Consider the following 20252-nt stretch of genomic DNA (forward strand, 5'->3'; position numbering starts at 1 on the left):
GGAGAACTTGTGAGCATTAATTGGGGCAATCTGTTTATACAGACACATGTAAAGAGCTTGGAGCAGTAACTGGAATTCATTGAGTCCTCAGAAAATATGGTGTTATTGTTGTGTGATAATAACTTTCTCAGTCTCATTTTTCACTGACTTGGTATTCAGGCTTTATCAACTTAATCAGCTGAGCCTTTGCCTAGGATGATTTTAGTCCATCTGCCTTTTAATTGCACTATCAATCATGACAGAACAGAAAATACAATCCAATACATGCTTTGGTAATATTGCTAAAAATTGTTTGGGTGCTGCTGCAGTAAACAATGTCTAAACCAAGTGTCATTCTCCCTCCGCCCTTTCCCCCATTTCTTCTTAACAGAAAAGTCTTTGGTTTTGATTGTGAGATACAAAGATTAATCCCAGAATTTCTCCCAGCTTTGTCCACTTCCTTTGCCCTAGTTCACTGAGATCTACTGTTGGTATTTACTAAAATTTTTGTTCACATGATGCTGATATGGGGTTTGGGTTTTTACGATTATATCTCTAGTGTTTGAACACCATGTCTTCAAGTCTGTATGTATTTACATGTAACACTTGTGGGCCCCTGCTTACTCTTCCTCTGTCATGTGTCATGAAGGAATATAACAGTTTTGATTTACCAAACCCTGAAATACTCTATCCTATCAGTGGCTCCTTTAAGATAAAAGTAATCAGTAAAATCATTCATGAGATTTGGCCTTAGACTTTACTATGAAATCTGGTCTTAATAGTAAGTGCTGAGAACAGAAAAAATAAATGGAATTTTACTGCCCCCTGCTGAAAAAAAGGTGTTAGAGGTTTGGGGAAATTCTGACAAATTTTAAAGAAACAGGAAAGAGGGAGGCTCCCAGTTGTTTTCAGTGTGAGATGACTTAAGGATGAGTGATGAGTTGATGAAAGTCTTCGGCAGTGACTGGATGTAAAATCTATACCTCACAGTAGAAGTAACTAAGAAAGGAAAGAAGAGAAGTGCTCAACCTGGGGTTGGAAGTAGATATGAGAGAGTCTCAGGTCCTAGTCAGATGAAGTGGTATTCGAAGGCAGAGGTAACTATCCACTCCTTGCTGCCCAGTGCAGGAATAACTCATGCATAGCTTGCCTTTTATTGATGAAAATACTTTCCCCAAAGACTACCATTCTGGTTTAGGTAGGGAAGTCTCTGGAGAAGGTGCTGGGAATTGCTAAGTGTGAATTACAAAGACAAACATTATTATATATAATTCTTGTATATATCTCTATACATTTTTGTTCTAGTAAAACACCCTTTCTCAATGGAGGCTTCTTGATTCTCAGGACTTCGTAGTCCTTCCAGTGTCCATGAAGTTTGCATAGGGAAGAGATACCAAGAAAGACAAGAGACAAAATGCAGTCTTAATATTCATCTAGGAGGGAAAGATCTGGAACCAGAATGTGGCCATGCTAAATTAAGACTTCATATTATGGCAAAGGACTCACCTGTCTTCAGACAAGGCAGGAGGGAGAAAGGCTGAGGGTTCTGTAATAATAAAACTAGGACTGCAGGCATAAACTTAACTTGTTAAATATTCTAATTAGAATATATTATAGACTCACTTCAATATATGAGTATATAAATTTGTGTTAACAATTAAAACAGAATCTTTCATATATTTTCATATATACACATTATTCTTTGCATGTCTTCTTTCTCAAAACTGATTCCATTAAGAAAAACAGCTTTGATTTCCCCGAACATTCTCCCATGTATGTTTGAGATTATGTCACTTCCCCCTAGTTCTCAATCATGTATTACCATCAGATATTAATATCAGACAATAATTGTTACATAAGTCTGTATACATTTTTTGTCCAGTAAAACCCCCTCTCTCATTTCCAGCCTTCTCTTAACCAAACATAATTTCTTTGTTTTAAAGAGACTTGTAGATGGGAGGTGTGGAGGACTTAAATACACATGTACCAGACCTGGATTGCAACGGTCTGAACTCAGATCACGTAGGACTTTAATCGTTGAACATACGAACCCTTGATAGCAGTTACCTCATTAGGATGTCCTGATCTAACATCGAGGTCGTAAACCCTATTGTTGATATGGACTCTAGAATAGGACTGCGCCGTTATCCCTAGGGTAACTTGTTCCGTTGATCAAATTGTTGGGTCAATATATGTATGGTAATTTGCTTAAACTGGTTTAGTATCTTAGCATAGGTTGCTCAAAGGTTAAATTATGCTCCGAGGTCACCCCAAACAAAATTTTTAATGCAGGGACAGTAGTTTAAGGCCTGTGGGCTTATTTAAGCTTTGTTTGCATTAATAAATTAAAGCTCCATAGGGTCTTCTCGTCTTATTTATTCACGTACGCCTCTTCATGGGCAGATCAGTTTCACTGGTTGGAAGTAAGAGTTGAACCCTCATGGGGCCATTCATACAAGTCCCTATTTAAGGAACAAGTGATTATGCTACCTTTGCATGGTCAGGGTACCGCGGAGGTTGAACATATGTCACTGGGCAGGTGGTGCCTCTAATACTAATAATGCTAGAGGTGATGTTTTTGGTAAACAGGGGGCTAAAATTTGCTGAGTTCCTTTTCCTTTTTTTAACCTTTCCTTAGAGCGTGGCTGTGTTGGATTAACAGTATAGGTAATAATAAATTTGTTTGGTTGTTTATTAATATTAGGCTGTTAATTGTCAGTGGGTTATTCTGGTCTGATGTAGGCTTATGCAGTGGAGAATATTTCATGTTACTTATATTAACATTATTGCTTCTATAAAATAATAGATTAGTCCAATATGGTGTTAGGAGTTCAGTGGTGTGATTAGAATTTAGAGTGGTTGGATGTTGAGCTTGAACACTTTCTTAATTGATGACTGCTTTTGGGCCGACTATGGGGATAATGTTTTTTACTCTCTATGTGAAGGTTGTTTCCGAATGTCTAAAGAGCTGTCCCTCTTTAGACTAACAGTTAAATTTACGGGGGGATTGAGTGGCTCTGTAGGTAAATTTAAAGTTGAACTAAGATTCTGTCTTGGACAACTGGCTATCACCAGGCTCGGCAGGCTTATCACCACTACTCATGAATCTCCCTACTATTTTACTACATAGATGGTGTGCTCTTTTAGCTGTTCTTAGGTAGCTCGTCTGGTTTTGGGGGCCTTGACTTTGGTTCTCTATGTAAAGTTATTTCTAGTTAATTCATTATGCAGAAGGCATAAGGGCCTATCTTTGCTATTTTATGCTTGGTTAACTTTTTCATCTTTACCTTACGGTACCACGTCTATTGTGCCAGGGTAAAATTTCTATCACCTATACTTTTGTTTGGGTAAATGGTTTGAGTAAGGTTATTTGATAGTACTAGTATTAGTCAAGTTTAGGGCTAGAGTTGGCTCAAGGTGGTCAAATTATGGTGAAATTTTCTGGGTATGAGCCAGATGCTTTGTGTTAAGCTACACCTTGTTTCATCCAAGTGCACTTTCCAGTATACTTACCATGTTATGACTTGTCTCTTCTATATAAATATGTAGGGGTTTTAGTTAAACTAATCTCTAAAGTAATATTTGAGGAGGGTGACGGGCAGTGTGTACATGCTTTATGGCCTCATTCAATTAAGCACTCTGCTCTTAATATACTGCTAAATCCTACTTGAGCCCTTAGATTCCATAAGGGTTGTCGTGAGATTTTCTGGGTGTAGAAAATGTAGCCCATTTCTTAGCGCCCCACGGGCTACACCTTGACCTAACGTTTTTACGTAGATACTTGTGCTTACTTAATGGCCTTTACTAGGGTTTGCTGAAGATGATGGTATATAGGCTGAGCAAAAGATGGTGAGGTAAATCAGGGTTTATCCATTATAGAACAGGCTCCTCTAGAGGTATATAAAGCACCGCCAAGTCCTTTGAGTTTTAAGCTATTGCTTGTAGTGTTCTGGCGAATTAACTATTGGAGTTTGATTTAACTATTGGAGTTTAGAGCTAAGCATAGTGGGGTATCTAATCCCAGTTTGGGTCTTAGCTATTGTGTTTTCAGAAGTATTAAAGCCTCCTTCATAGTTTATTTTATTTCGGCTAGGATTTTTTACAACTTAGATGAAGCTTAGCTTTATTAAGGATAGATCTAAAACACTCTTTATGCCGAGTTCTGTTAGTTCGGCCGTGGTGGCTGGCATGAAATTAACCAACCCTGGATATTAGTATAGTTTAAACTTTTGTTTATTGCTAAAGGTCTATCACTGCTGTTTCCCATGGGGGTGTGACTGAGCAAAGTGTATTGAGCTGCATTTGTGCATGCTTGATACTTATTCCTTTTGATCAAGGTGATTTAGAGGGTACTTTCACTGGGATAAGGATGCTTGCATGTGTAATCTTACTAAGAGTTAATAGAAAGGCCAGGACCAAACCTGTTTATGGGGCCGTATAAGCCCATCTAGACATTTTCAGAGTCTTGCTTTAAATAATTAAGCTACATTAACTGTATATATGTTAAGTGTAAAATTGGAGTATAGAAGAAGATACAGGCAATATTCACAGTTGTAGGATTCAGGGATTTAAAGTTGAGTTAGCAGGAGTTGGTGGAGTAGATGTTAGTAATGGCGAGTAGTTGGTGTAGTACAAGGTAACAGATGATGCCTTTTGGGGTGTGTAAATTTAGGGTATGGGCTTAGTAATGGATGGGCGTGCGTATTAGATATAATTGTTGTAAAAGTAGAATTCGATTGGTGGGAGGTTAGTTTCCTAAAAAAATTTGCATTAGTTGAGGGGTAGCTGTTGGGGATACCCAAAACTAAAATACAAATATTTTGGGCTCTGTCAGAGTTGAATTAAGGCTTTCTTGTTTTGGGGGCTTGGCAAGGTGTCTCTTTTCCTGGGTTGATGAAGTCAGAGATGGGGGAGGGGGAGTTGCGGATTTTTATTTTAAAAGTCCAATAAGGGGAACAACTGTGTGTGTTTGTCTGTTAATTACTGTTATGTCCTTCAAGCATGAATTAAGTAGCACCTTAGGGTGGTTATGCCCGGTCGGAATATTGAATTTAGGTGCGATTAATATAGGTGATTGGTAGGGATCAAACACAGGTCCGGCTGCAGGTGATGGGGAGGGGACCAGGCCTTCCACGATGCTGAGTGATAGCATACCTGAAAGTTAAAATACCAAATGCATGGCAGTGCTCCCATGACTGGTTAATAGGGTGATAGTCACTGGTCCATCGAGATGTCTACTCTTAACTAAAGAATATATAACCTTGTGAAGAGCCAGTACGAAAAGAAAACCAGCACAAGACAAAGATACCCTCTTTTGCCACTCCTATTCAACATAGTACTGGGAGTCCTGGTCAGGGCAATCAGGCAGAAGGAAGAAATAGACATCCAAATAGGAAGAGAGAAAGTCAAACTATCCCTATTTGCAGATGACATGATTCTATATCTAGAAAACCCCATAGTCTCTGCCCAAAAGCTGGTTGATCTGATAAACAACTTTAGCAGTTTTAAAATACAAAATCAACATTAAAAAAGTGGCATTCCAATACACAAAAAACATACAAGCTAAGAGCCAAATCAGGAATGTAATTCCATTCATAATTGCCACACACAACAAATATCTAAGAATACAGCTAACCAGAGAAGTGAAAGATCTCTACAACAGGAATTACAAAACACTGCTCAAAGAAATCAGAGATGACACAAACAAATCAAAAAACATTCTATGCACATGGATAGGAAGAATCAATATCATTAAAATGATCATACTGGCCAAAGCAATATAGATTCGATGGTATTCCGTTGGTGCAAAAGTAATTGCGGTTTTGGTGAATTTTAAATCATAACTAGGCTCAAGCACATCTTTATTAATCAAAATAGGAACCATTAAAATCAACACATTTTTTGCCAATGAGAAATAAGTTTGTTTATTCCTGTGGCATAAAAATCTATGCTTTGGAATTCAACGAACTCTTGGAAAGCATTTTCTGCATCTTGCTGGCTATGGAAGCATTTTCCTTGCAAAAAGACTTTTACATCAAGTTCTGGCAGTCCTTGATCAATTATTTTTGTGCCTGGGCCTCCCTGGCTCCTAAAAGAATCCCCACTGCAGGGGAACCAGGGGACTATTCCAGTGCCTGGAAAGAAAAGGGGCATCTCCAAGCTCCTAGCTTTGACCTCATACTAGGGACAGGGAATTTTATTTTTTGAAATTCAGTGCATCCAGATAATAATGGCAGTCTATCTGCACCTGCAGGTTAAAAATGAATCTCAGCAGAGATCAAAGCGTGGGGTAGTAGATAAAAAATTACTTTTGTAAATCATAGTCTCTGATACTTTAACTTCTGAGTCAGATTTAATGATAATTAAATTTACTTACAGTGAAGTTGTAGAAAACAGGCTCGTTATTTTGTTTTTAGTAGAAAGGCAACCAAATATAGAGCTCAATGGTGGAGTTGAGCTTGGAAGAACTGGGGCAGAGAAAGGTTAGACAGGATAAAGGAGCTGTCAGTGGGAACAGAACAAAGTGTGGGATGTTGCAAAGTGGGTGGAGATAATGGCAAAGGGACTATAAAATCCACATTGTATTGAGCTTATAAGAAATGCTCTTGTTGAAAATCATGAGCTTCTGTCAAGTGCTCAAGTTCATTCTCCTGAAAGGTCACCATTGGGCTAGCTCCCTAGGAAAAATTAAATAGGGGAGATTGATTTAGTGTAGCTTGTGGTTTCAAAGTCATCATATGGCTTAGGGACATTGATTGAAAGTGGCCCTTAGCTTACACTGAGGTTCACACTGCCTAAGACCACTGAAAGCTCTAAACATCCCACATCCCACAACCCACATACAGGTACCCTTCAGAGCAAACAACTCACCCATGTGTCTGTCTTTCTGTGTAGACAGCAGGTGGCCAAGAAGCACTGTGCAAATCACTGGTGGCACAGAAGTAAAGAGCTGTCTGGTTGGGGGTGGCAGACTCTAGGGACAGGGAGAATTTAGCCTGTTCCTGTCGAGAGACACTGTATCCATTGGAGATCTCTCCTTTGTTTATATCTTGGACATCAAAGGAGTAATAGATCAACCGTAGCCCCAGTCCTGGGTCTTGTCGATACCAGTACATTTGATCATGACCCTTAGTCTGAGAACATTCCAGCATAATCCTCTTTCCTGTCTTTGCGATCTTATTCCTTGGGGTCTGGGTAACATCAGCATCCATGGACCCTGTGGGGAAATAAGACAGAAACTGAAGACAGAGACTGGCAAATGTCCTCGTGCTGCAATCTCTAGGGATAGGCTTAATCCAGAACCTGGAAAATTTAAGGCAGTGATTTCCCCATCTGTTTCCCAAACTCACCTGTTCCCAGGAGACAAAAGGTCACACAGAAGAGGAGCAGGGAGGCCATGGCACAAAGAGGAAGGATGGAGGTGTTTCAAGCTCTGGATGTTGAAGGAAGCAGGGCATGGAAATAGAAAACTGGGAGGATTCAGGAAGTGATGTCATTGTCCCTCCCAAGGTACTCGGTCTTAAGAAAGATGCCATGTTGGCTTATGTATTATATGTTCTTAGCAGATGCTGAAATTCTTCTACTTCTCTTCTTTTTCTGGTGCTTTACTGACAACCACCAGAGAGTTATATCTCTCTCCTTTCTCAGGGCATATCTATTTCAGTTGTTCAAGGAGACATCATCCTCCTGAAAATACAGGCTGGAGAAAATTCAAAACCAAATTGAATTTTGAATACAGGGAGTGTAGTCTCACTTGAATGATAGGACGATACAACTCTTCTCCTTTTTTTCTGCATTTAATCATTTATTCTAACTCAGTTCTTGGTTTATGCAATTTGAATACATTCTTTGTAAAGTTTGAGACTTTTCTGTTTTAAGAAGGACAGGATTCCTAACTTTGTTTCAAATTGCTCCTATTTTTTAAGTAGCTCCTGCTTTTCTGGTCAATGTTTTCTGGGCACAGAACTTTATTAAAAATATTGGTTTATTGTAGAAACGTGTTAGTTAAATGTGGGTATGTGCTTCAAAGAAGTACTTAACACTTTCATTCCTGTTTTGAATTAGCTGGATATGCAGTGGTTCATTAAAGAATTCATTTTATTCTAACACAAATTATTCCTGACTTTAGGAGGAAAGAGTTTAATATTTAATACAGCAGATTGCAAGTGCAGAATAGTTATAGTGATAGTGTGAAACAGTGACCGATGTAACAGACAACTGGCTCTTTGCTGCTCCAGATCTGTGCTTGTCCTGGTGAAAAAGGAGAGTTCCCTGACCCCCCTGGAAGGACGTGCGGCAGGAGTGTTGCTCACCTCTTCGGTTGCTGCAGCTGCTCAAACCCCTGAGGGGAAAGAGAGCACGCAGATGGACAGATGCAGGAGCGTAAGTGGGCAGATAGTTCTGCCATCTGCGCACGGCTTGAGTGTTAACCAGCTCAGTGGACCCTCTGCCTTTCTGCAAGGGCAGAGGGCCAGTGTGACAGCTCTCTATCCCGAGCTCTTGCCCAGCATCCTGGAAGAATTGGGTCACACACGGGCTTGAAGGATGAATGTGGGGTTTTACTGAGTGGTGGTAGTGGCTCTCAGTAGGATGTATGGGGAGCTGGAAGTGGGGATGGAGTGAGAAGATGATCTTCCCCTTGGAGTTTGGCCATCTAGGGACTGAACTCTTCTCTGACAGCCCCCAGTTGAACTCCTATCGGGGTTCAGACGTTCCTCCTCTTTTTCTCTGCCACATCGTTCTGCCCTCCCTCTGCTTGTCTCCTAACCTGCTTGTCTGCCTCTGAAGCCTGGGGTTTGGGGTTTATATGGGTACAAGAAAGGGGACATGGTGGATCAAAAGACAACTTTTTGGGGATGAAAACAGGAATGCCTGTCCCCATTAACAGCTGCAGGTCGCCAGGCTTGAGGGTGGGGCCTTTGCTGAGAAACCACCCTCTTCTACCCAGTATTTTTGTCTCCTGCCCATATCACTGGCTCTCCCTCATGCATGGGTACACCATGGCATCCTACCCTACTCATTCCTGCTGCATGTCAAATTGGTGAAGTCTTATTTTTAGATATTTTTACTTCTAATTCTAAAAATTTCAAACATATACAAAGTAGGCTTAATAAAATGATGAGCCTTCGTGTCCTCACATGAGTCATCTTCAGTAATTACCGACTCCTCACGGGCTCTCTTGTTCATCTACCACCTCCTTCACCACTTCTGCGTCTCCTGTGTAATTTTGAATAGTTGTTGCTTTATTTAGGAGTACCCAAGCACATTTTACAGCGATTGCCTACACTCCTGATAACATATTCCAGTGTCCCCTCCCTTCTTCTCTTTCTGGTTAAAGTTCTCCATTAACAATATGAATAAAAATGTGGATTTGTTCCAGTAAACTGCTTAGCCAGGGGTCTGATGAATATAAACAAGACAATGATCATAAGAACTTTTATTTGGGGTTTGTCTTCAATGTAAAAAAAAAAAAAAAAAAATCATTGCCCTTATTTGCAATTCTTAAAGTAAAGATGCTGTTTTGGTGCCCTCTGCTGTGGGCAGTAATTTGAGTGGAATTAATAATTGAGAGCTGAATATTAACTATTCTTGGTGATCACGTTAGTCGAGAGAAAAGAGGACTGATACCCAGTGGTTGAGAGACCGTTTTCCTGGGCATTTCTGACAGAAGTTTGTAGGTGCAGAGCAAGGAAAGAAGAAGCAGAAATCATTCTGGGAGCAGAATCTATGCCCGAGGAGGAGTGAGTGAGCATTATCAGAGGAATGAATGGAGGAGACACACATTCGCACGGAAATGAAATTGAAAAAGGCATCCCAATTTCTGGAAAAACGAGAGGGTTCTTCATGGCACAGGCCAATATATTCTCTACTCTGGGCTGGCTCATGCACCTCTCAAATCGTGTTTATAATCCACATTTGCTCTGACCTATACTCTACCACAGGCAGGACACAGACTTCTTGGTCTTACCCACAGACCATGTCCATCTGTGTGCTGTGTGTATGCACATGATTCTAAGTACTGTTGAACCCCTCATTCCATGTGTGAGTTATTGATCTGTATAACACACATCCTCTGGCATAAAAGGCTGCCAAAGGATAAGTAATTTTATTTCTTTACTACTGCGTAGAGTTTTTGGTGTCCTAAGAGAATTTTGCCTGCTCTCAACTCACAAAGATGTTTTTCTATGTTTTCTTCTAGAATATTTGTGGTTTCAGCTTTTATAATTATGTCTATGAAACATCTCAATTTAATTTTCATTTATGGTGGTAGGTGACAGTAAAGGTTTGTTTTTTCCATATGATTATCCAGTTTTTTCCAACATACTTGTTGGAAATTACCATCTTAATGCATTGAAATTTCCAATCCATAAACATGATCTCTCTCTCCATTTAAAAATATTTTCTTTAGTTTCCCTTTGTGGAGTTTTGTAGTTTTTAGTTGAACATCTATGCTAAATTGTTCTTAAGTAATTTGTTATTGGTACTATTGTAAATGGTATTATTTTCTGAAGTTTGTGTTTCAATTGTTTTCAACTAGTAAAAAAAAAAAACTTGATTTTTAAAACACTGATGTGTGCTGTGATATTGGTAAATTCACTAATTATTTATAGTTGTTGTTTCTTGATTTCTTATGATTTTCTACGTAAACAGTCATGTAATCTGCAAATAACTGGACTTCTTCCTTTTCAATGTTTAAAACTTTTGTTTTTGTTGCTTTATCATGCTGATTAAGATCTCCAATATAATATTGAATAAAAATAGTGAGCAGCTTAGCACAAGCATTTATTAAGCCCAAGAATTCAAGTCCCACCTGGGGAATATAGTGAGACCTCATCTATAATTAAAATAAAGTAAAAAGTAATGAGAAAACTTCATGGCTTGTGTCTGTGGGGAAAAGAGAGATCAGACTGTTACTGTGTCTATATAGAAAAAAGTAGACATAAGAGACTCCATTTTGTTCTGTATTTGAGATGCTGTTAATCTGTGACCCTACCCCCAACCTTGTCCTTGCAAGAGACATGTGCTGTGGTGACTCAAGGTTTAATGGATTTGGGGCTGTGCAGGGTGTGCTTTGTTAAACAAGTGCCTGAAGGCAGTATGCTTGTGAAAAGTCATCACCATTCTCTTAATCTCAAGTACCCAGGGACAAATACACTGTGGAAGGTCACAGGGACCTCTGCCTAGGAAAGCTAGGTATTGTCCAAGGTTTCTCCCCATGTGATAGTCTGAAATATGGCCTCGTGGGAAGGGAAAGACCTGATTGTCCCCCACCCTGACACCTGTGCTGAGGAGGACTAGTATAAAAGGAAAGAAGGCCTCTTGGCAGTTGAGATAGAGAAAAGTATCTGTCTCCTGCCCGTCCCTGGGCAATGGAACTTCTGATTTTATGTTCTATTTACTGAGATAGGAGAAAACCGCCTTAGGGCTGAAGATGGGACATGCTAGCAGCAGTGCTGCTCTTTATGCACTAAAAACGTTTATGGAGATGTTTGCATATGCATATCAAGGCACAGCACTTCTCCTTAAACTTATTCATGTCACAGAGATCTTTATTCATATGTCTTACTGCTGACCTTCTCCCTACGATGATCCTATTATCCTGCTACTTCCCTTTTCCAAGATGGTAAAGATAATGATCAATAAATAGTGAGGGAACTCAGAGACGGTGCCGGTGAGGGTCCTCTGTATGCTGAGTGCCGGTCCCCTGGGCCCACTTTTTCTTTCTCTATACTTTGTCTCTGTGTCTCATTTCTTTTCTCAAGTCTCTCTTTCCACCTAACGAGAAACGCCCACAGGTGTGGAGGGGCAGGCCACCCCTTCAGTGTCTTATTATGTTATAGGAGGAAAGTGCTCAACACACTATTAAATCAGATGCTATTTGTAAATTTTTCATTTATAACTTTAATCAGATTAAGATAACTGTCTTACTAGTTTACTGATAGTGTGTCTTTTGGATAAGTATTGATTTTGCCAAAGGTTTCTCCGAATCTATTGAGAGGGTCAAGTGATTATTCTTTATTATTCTGATATAGTGAAATATATTGATTTTGGAAGCTAAACCACTGTTTTTCCTGCAATAAACTCACTTGGTCATGTTGTAGAATTGTTCACATATACACATATATATATGCACACAAATAGGTATGTATATTCATATTTGGATTTATGTATTATTTATTTTTGATCCAAAAGTATATTTTCTATTTTTTGAAGAAAGTTAATTTTTGGAAGCTTTTGCTCATCAAAATTTGAGTGAATTATCTAGTTACCTCCCCCCCGTAATAGATGTACTTTATAGCAACTCTATTTTTTTTTATTTCTGGGGTACATGTGCAGGATGTGCAGGTTTGTTACATAGGGAAACGTGTGCCATGGTAGTTTGCTACACCTGTCAACCCATCACCTAGGTATTAAGTCCAGCATGCATTACCTGTTTTTCCTAATGTTCTCCCTCGTCCCACCCCACCCCACAACAGGCCCCAGCGTGTGTTGTTTCTCTCCCTGTGTCCATGTGTTTTCTTGGTTTAGCTCCCACTTATAAGTGAGAACATGCAATGTTTGTTTTTGTGTTCCTGGGTTAGTTTGTTGAGGATAATGGCTTCCAGCTTCATCCATGTCCCTGCAAAGGACATTATCATGTGCGTCCGTGTGAACAGACCACCAAACAGGCTTTGTGTGAGCAACGTGGCTGTTTATTTCACCTGAGTGCAGGCAGGCTGAGTCCGAAAAGAGAGTCAGCAAAGGGAGATAAGAGTGGCTCCGTTTTATAGGATTTGGGTAGTTAAAGGAAAATTACAGTCAAAGGGGGGTTGTTCTCTGGTGGGCAGGAGTGGGGGTCACAAGGTGCTCAGTGGGGGAGCTTTTTGAGCCAAGATGAGCCAGGAAAAGGAATTTCACAAGACAATATCATCGCTTAAGGCAAGGACCGGCCATTTTCACTTCTTTTGTGGTGGAACGTCATTGGTTAAGGCGAGGCGGGGCATTTGCACTTCTTTTGTGATTCTTCAGTTACTTCAGGCCATCTGGGCGTATATATGTGCAAGTCACAGGGGATGCGATGGCTTGGCTTGGGCTCAGAGGCCTGACAGACATGATCTCATTCCTTTTTATGGCTGCATAGTACTCCTGTACATATACCACATTTTCTTTATCCAGTCTATTGTTGATGGGCATTTGGGTTGATTCCATGTCTTTGCCATTATGAATAGTGCTGCAGTGAACATATGCATGCATGTATCTTTGTAATAGAATGATTTATATTTCTTTGGGTATATACCCAGTAATGGGATTGCTGGGTCAAATGGTATTTCTGGTTCTAGATCTTTGAGGAAGCACCGCACTGTCTTCCACAATGGTTGAATTAATTTAGGTTTTAACCACCTGTGGAAAAGCATTCCTATTTCTCCACAACCTTGCCAGCATATTCATAATGGCTGATCTGACTGGTATGAGATGGTATCTCATTGTGGTTTTGATTTGCATTTCTCTAATGATCAGTGGTGTTGAGATTTTTTTTGGTATGTTTGTTGGCCGCATGAATGTCTTCTTTTGAGAAGTGTCTGTTCATGTCCTTTGCCCACTTTTTAATGGGGTTGTTTTTTCCTTGTAAATGTGTTTGAATTTCTTGTAGATTCTGGTTATTAGACCTTTGTCAGATGGATAGACTACAAAATTTTCTCCCACTCTGTAGGTTTCCTGTTCACTATAATGATAATTTCTTTTGCTGTGCAGAAACTCTTTAGATCCCTTTGTCATTTTTTGCTTTCGTTATAATTGCTTTTGACGATTTCATTATGAAATCTATGTCTGTGCCTATATCCTGAATGATATTACCTAGATTTTATTCTAGGGTTTTTATAGTTTTAGGTTTTACATGTAAGTTTTTAATTCATCTTGATTTAGTTTTTGTATAAGGTGTGAGGAAGAGGTCCAGTTTCAATTTTCTGCAAATGGTTAGCCAATTCTCCCCGCACCTTTTATTAAATAGGGAATCCATTCCCCATTGCTTGTTTTTGTCCGGTTTGTTGAAGATCAGATGTGTAGATGTGTGATCATTTCTGAGTTCTCTACTCTCTTCCATTGGTCTATGTGTCTGTTTTTGTACCAGTATTATGCTGTTTTGGTTATTGTAGCCTTATAGTATAGTTTGAAGTCCAGTAGCATGATGCCTCCAGCTTTGTTCTTTTTGCTTATGATTGTCTTAGCTATTTGGACTCTTTTTTGGTTCCATATGAATTTTAAAATAGTTTTTCCTAATTCTGTGAAGAACGTCAATGGTAGTTTAATGGGAATAGCATTGACTCTATAAATTACTATGTTCTATATGGCCATTTTCATGATATTGATTCTTCCTATCCATGAGGATTAAATCTTTTTCCATTTGTTTGTGTCCTCTCTGGTTTCCTTGAGCAGTGGTTTGTAGTTATTCTTGAAGAAGTCCTTCACTTCCTTTGTTAGCTATGTTCCTATGCATTTTATTCTCTTTGTAGCAATTGTGAATGGGAGTTCATTCATGATTTTGCTCTCTGCTTGCCTGTTGTTTATGTATTGAAATGCTTGTGACATCTGTACTTTGATTTTGTATCCTGAGATTTTGCTGAAGCTGCTTATCAGTTTAAGAAGCTTTTGAGCTGAGACAATGGGATTTTCTAGATATAGGATTATGTCATCTGCGAACAAAGACAATCTGACTTTCTCCCTTCCTATTTGAATACCTTTTATTTCTTTCTCCTGCCTGATTGCTCTGGCCAGAACTTCCAATAGTAATGTTGAATAGGAGTAATGAGAGAGTGCATCCTTGTCTTATGTTCATTTTCAAGGGGAATGCTTCTAACTTTTGCCCATTCAGTATGATATTGGCTGTGGGTTTGTCATAAATAGCTCTTATTATTTTGAGGTATGTTCCTCAATATCTAGTTTATTGAGAGATTTTAACATGATGTTGGATTTTATTGGAGGCCTTGTCTGCATCTATTGAGATAATCATGTGGTTTTTGTCTTTAGATCTGTTAATGTGATGAATTATGTTTATTGATTTGCATACGTTGAACCAGCCTTGCCTCCCGGGAGTGAAGCCAACTTGATCATGGTGGATAAGCTTTTTGATGTGCTGCTGGATTCAGTTTGCCAGTATTTTATTGAGACATATTTGGATTTAATTTGTTAATATATTGTGAAAAGTTTTCTTTCATGTACAGACATAAAAGATACTGCAAAGATGCATTTGACAGATTTTGGCATTAGGGTTTTGCTGGGTTTATAAAAGTGTTGTGAAGTGTTTCTTCCTCTTCTATTTTCTGAAAAAGTTTATGTAAGATTGATAGTCTTTTTTCCTTAATTTTAAAATGGAATTCATGAAGAAATAATTTGCGTCTGGAGTTTCCTTTGAGAGAGGGTTTTTGATAAAAAATTTAGCTTCCTTCATTTGAAGTTCTTTACATTTCTTATTTCATTTTGAATCATTTTGGTAGGTGGTGTTATTCAAGTAACTTCATTCCATCTAAGTTGAATAATGTATTGCATATACTTACAATATTCTGTCACTATTTTAATGTCTTTTGTATCTATAGACATATGATTTCCTTCATCATTGATATGGTAATTTGTGTCTTTCACCTTTTTGTCTTGATTGCTATGGGTTAATCAATTTCATCAGTTGATTAAATCATGACCATATTTTCCTCCAAATTCTTGAACATATTTCTATAATAACTGCTCAAAAATTCTCATTTGAAATGTCCAACATTTGTGTTATTTCAGGGTTGGATTTTAGTTTTTATTGTTTATTTTTTCCCCATGTGTAACATTTCCTAGTTCTTCCCATGTTTAATATATTTTTCATTTCAAGATCGAAATTGTAGATGCTACATTGTTGACACTCTAGAGATACATATCTCTCCATAGACACGTATATCTACAGATTTTATATATATGTATATATTTGCTTTTATTTAGAGAGTGCTGAGATATTTTTCTTCAAAAGGCAGTGAACTTATTGGCAGATCAACGAGATCCTTTTGAGACTTGCTGAGCTTTGTTAGGGCAGTTCTGGAGTGGTTTACTCTAGGACTTTGGTAGTCCTTCTCTTGAGATGTGACCCCTATGTGGCGCCAGCTGCATTCCCAGGGGTTTCAGCAAGCCCTCTCAGCTCTGCCCGGTCAGGATTCATGTCTCCCATGTTCATATAACTGTCAGAATCTCTATTTCTCTCACAGCTACCCAGCAACTGCTCTCTGCCAGGTCTTATGGAGGTGTTTCCCATGCATTTTCTGCTTAGTTTTTGACTAAAGACTTGAGGGGACCTCATACAACATTTGGAGGTCTTATTCTGCATAGCTTCCTTCTCTTCAGTAGCTCATCCCTATCACTATCAGCCATGGCCATAGCTCTGAACTCAATCTCTGCCTCCCTCTGCTGGACAGACCCCTGCCCCCTGCTTGGGCTTTACGTCCTTGTGCTGCAGCCCAGAAATCATGTCAAGGCAGTCTCAGGACAATAGTGAAATTCCCCTTCTAGGTTTCTTCTTTCCCAGTGATGGCGACCCTGTACTGCCTGTTGTCTGATGTCTGAAAATAGTTGTCTTACAATTTTTGTCAAGTTTTATAGTGGTGTAAGGCAATAGAACAAGTACATAATAACTATTTTTATTTAAAGCCAAATTCCCAAAATAAACATTTTAAAAGTTTTGTTGTATATTCTCAAACTGACACTATTATAAGTAGTTTAAAAGACTAACACTTTGACTAGACTCGTAATCAAATTGGACAACAAAATTCATTTGTAAGTGTTCTCAAACATATTTTTACTAATATTTCATTCCATATTCATATGAATTTTCTGTATTCATATTCTCATTCACTATTAAATTGTTTGTTTGATTTTTTTAGATTGTTATCTTTATGGTAAACCCTGATGGTTTTCAGGATATCATTTAAAATTTGTTTTCCTTAAATTTATTTTTTTCCCAAACTTCCTCAAGAATTTGTTTTAATTTATCCACTGATAAATCACTCCCAAAGAGAATATAATATTCTAATGTTTTCCATGAAAGTAATCTATGTTTTGTCATCCTTATACACATTATTTGAAATACATTTTTATGGTTCTTTTTACTCTACTCTCTTTCCCCAGAGACCAAAATTCCATGTAGTGTAGCTGATAGTTTCTCAATGCCTTTATGTCTCAGTGAATGGGAGTTGCTCTGCAAACATTTGTGGAATCAAAATGGATTAGCTGTCATATCAAGAGCTCAAGGAGATTGGTGTTTGCAGTGGCTGGAATTTGGCCCTAAAAGAGATAATGTGTGAGCAAGTATTAAGCCTTCCAAAAAGATGTGTGAAATTTTTCTGTCCTTTGCTATAACCAGACAGCATAACCCACTTAGAAAAGAGCAATACGAATTAATTTGAATCAAATTTACCCCAGATTGTGAAAAAGCACAGCAAAATGGAGTGAAGCACTTTTTCAGAAGTTCTGGATGGAAAGGGTTATTGGTGGGTGATAGTGGTTTGGGGACAGGCATGGCTGGTAACTTTTCTATGCTGCTTAAAGACATGAGTAATAATGGAAGAGACAGAATGTCGAGCATTCAGCAGAGTGGAAGTGAAAGATAGAAGTATCATTCACATAATGGAGATAACATGCATGCACCTGCTAAGGTAAGAGACCACCTGGTTCCTCCCACATCTACTGATTCTTTGAAGTCTGGGACAGGAGTGGTGCCATATTGGGTGGTGGTATTTCCAGTGCCTAACATTTCAAAAAAGGAGACTATTATCTTGTATATCTCAGGACCTCCTACAAATTGTTGAGGAAAATATAGAACTCTCAATAGAGAATTTGCCTGAGGATATGGATAGACCATTTTGAGAACAGAAATCCAGGACCACTATCACATGAAGAAGTGCTCAAACTCATTAGTAATTAGAAAAATGCAAGAGAAAGAAAAGGAGGGAGAGAACATTATTCAGCTTTCTAGATTGTTGCCAGTTATTATTATAGTGGTATAAACTAATCTCTCAATTCCTTTAAATTATTGGTTTATTTAGTTTAAAAAAAATTGTCACCTGTATCTTTACGGTAAACTCTGATGATATTCTGGCAGTGGGTGAGTGGGGCGGGGATGGGGGTGGGTGGAGAGAGAAAGAGATTGGAATCTCTTTACATTGCTAGACTGAGAACAATCTAGATTACTGGATAAGGATTATAGGAGATATTAGGATGTAGGAAAACACCCCATTTACTTTTATGTGGGATTGCAGATGTGTACAGTGATCCTGAAGAACCCATGGTGGTATTTAAATAGATAAAATATGCATAGAATTCCATGTCTCAGCAATCATGACTTGCTCTGGGCATATAATCCTATAAGCAATCATACAAGTCTATGAAGGTATTTGTGCAAGAATTTTCAATTCTGGCAGGAAACTGGAGAAAATCTGGGTGTTTCTGAAGACATGGATATGAGTACTCTCTATCATATAGAAGCAACAGACCGAATGTACATATAGAAAAACCGAGCAGTTCCCTTGCTTGAGCTGAGTGGAAAAGTAACATTTATGTGATTTTAAATACATACATACATGCCTACTGCTGAGTGCTCTATGAGAAGGTTCATGGCTGGATCATGACCGATCTGGTTTTTTCTCCTGGGATTTTGAACTCAGGCTTAGAAAGAGCTGGGCTGGTGTTTATCAGCGTAGGGAAATGATGGCAACTGAATTTGTAATCTTTAGTGACCATCTCATTCTCACCATGAGGCCTGGAGAGAAAGAGATGGTGTACGGGAGATAAAAGCATGCAGCAGCCAAAATTGAAGAAAAATCAGAGCTGGAGAGAGAGTCATTCTAGAGCCCAGCCCTAGGGTGCCTTTTCAGAACTGTCTGTCCCTCGCCTCTTGACTGTTGCTAAACACGCTTTATCCTTGTGTTAAATTCCACTGTGGCTTAAACTGGCTACAGTTACTTTCTATTACTCCGTTCCAACCTAATACATCACCTGCTTCCTGAGCTGGGCCTGTGACAAGTTTGTGTGCTAAGAGGAACTGACATTTCGATGCTGTGGATTGGCTGCTGGCACAGAGATACAGTGCGGTGTCTCCTGGTTCCGAGGACGGGATCTCCAGGCTGCAAGGTAGGTTCTTGGGGCATTGAGATGAGAACCGCTTCTTGTGCAGCTCCGTTTCTTGAAGAACTTGTTCATTCTGAAAGGAAATCAAAAATGTAAACTCTTTATTCTGATTCTGTTGATACCAATAAACATAAGTATGTCCTTTTTCGGGGGTACAATCCATCTTTGTTTTCTGTCCTTTTCCTTTGACCAAATATCCTGGAGTCTGTGTGACTTCGGCATGAAAAGAGCCTGTAAGAGAAAGAAACAGATGCTGTAGAAAGAGTCCAGGAAAGAGCTTAAAAAACAAAACAAAACAAAACAAAAGCTTGGATTTGGGGGTTGGCAAGCCAAGGACAAGGATTTTTCTTTTGTGCTCGGGGCGCACCTGCTGCCAGGAGACACAGGGCTGCACAGCCGAGGAGCCTGGTGCCCATGGTCACACTGACATCGCAAAGGGATGAGGCTTTTGATGCCCTCTCTGCACTTTCTTGACGTGATCCCTCCGCAGACTTATAATCATCATGTTATTGCTTCATGTTCCTGAGCAAAAACATTTTATGGTATCGGGGAAAAAAGCTTTTATCCTAACTCAGTAAACATAACTAAATTGTTTTGTATTCATTTAAAAATACTTTATGTCTGTTTTTGCTAATATAAGCAATGCACTGATATTTTAGAACGTTAGAAAATAAAATAACAAAATAAAAATATGATGCCACTGCCGGAAAGCAATTATCACTGTTAACACCTTAGTGCGGGTCTTTCTAGATCCCTCTCTCCCTCCATATATAAATGTGCAGATATATAGACACATTATTTTTTATAAACAATATTCTTGAAATTCTGTTTGATAAGCTTTTTTCAGTTAATGATCATCATCCTTTCTCATCAATGCATTTTCATCTTATCTACTATTTAGTTTTTATGCAAAGTTTCACAGTTGTTTCAAAAATGTCCTTTGCCATTAATTTGAGCATCAGTTTCTAACTCAAGACTGGGCATTCCTTCTGGCTATTAATTATCTAATTATCTTTTTGTATAATACATACCTATGTTGTAATTACTATCTTTATGATACTGAAACTAGGCACTGCTTTGAAAAATACTTCACTTTCTAGCTCTTTCTGGTGTATTTTAGCTTGTTCATTTACTAATGTTTCTTT

At 38.7% G+C, this 20252-nt stretch overlaps 1 protein-coding gene and 3 gene segments (V, D, J or C); all 4 read right to left on the minus strand.

The window, feature by feature from the left end:
* The window catches only part of LOC126951110 (probable non-functional T cell receptor beta variable 7-3), a 632711-nt gene that overhangs the window by 285280 nt on the left and 327179 nt on the right, over nt 1–20252 (minus strand).
* The window catches only part of LOC126951109 (M1-specific T cell receptor beta chain-like), a 418381-nt gene that overhangs the window by 233921 nt on the left and 164208 nt on the right, over nt 1–20252 (minus strand). The gene's annotated exons all lie outside the window — the stretch shown is intronic.
* Nucleotides 6312–8008, minus strand: LOC126951112 (T cell receptor beta variable 24-1-like). The segment is given in 2 exon segments: nt 6312–7195; nt 7329–8008. Coding segments are annotated over 2 exon segments (399 nt in total).
* On the minus strand, nt 18641–19721 carry LOC126951099 (probable non-functional T cell receptor beta variable 23-1). The segment is given in 2 exon segments: nt 18641–19338; nt 19475–19721. Coding segments are annotated over 2 exon segments (492 nt in total).

The sequence above is a fragment of the Macaca thibetana genome, chromosome 3 (assembly GCF_024542745.1).
Source record: "Macaca thibetana thibetana isolate TM-01 chromosome 3, ASM2454274v1, whole genome shotgun sequence".
Taxonomy (NCBI): Eukaryota; Metazoa; Chordata; class Mammalia; order Primates; family Cercopithecidae; genus Macaca; species Macaca thibetana.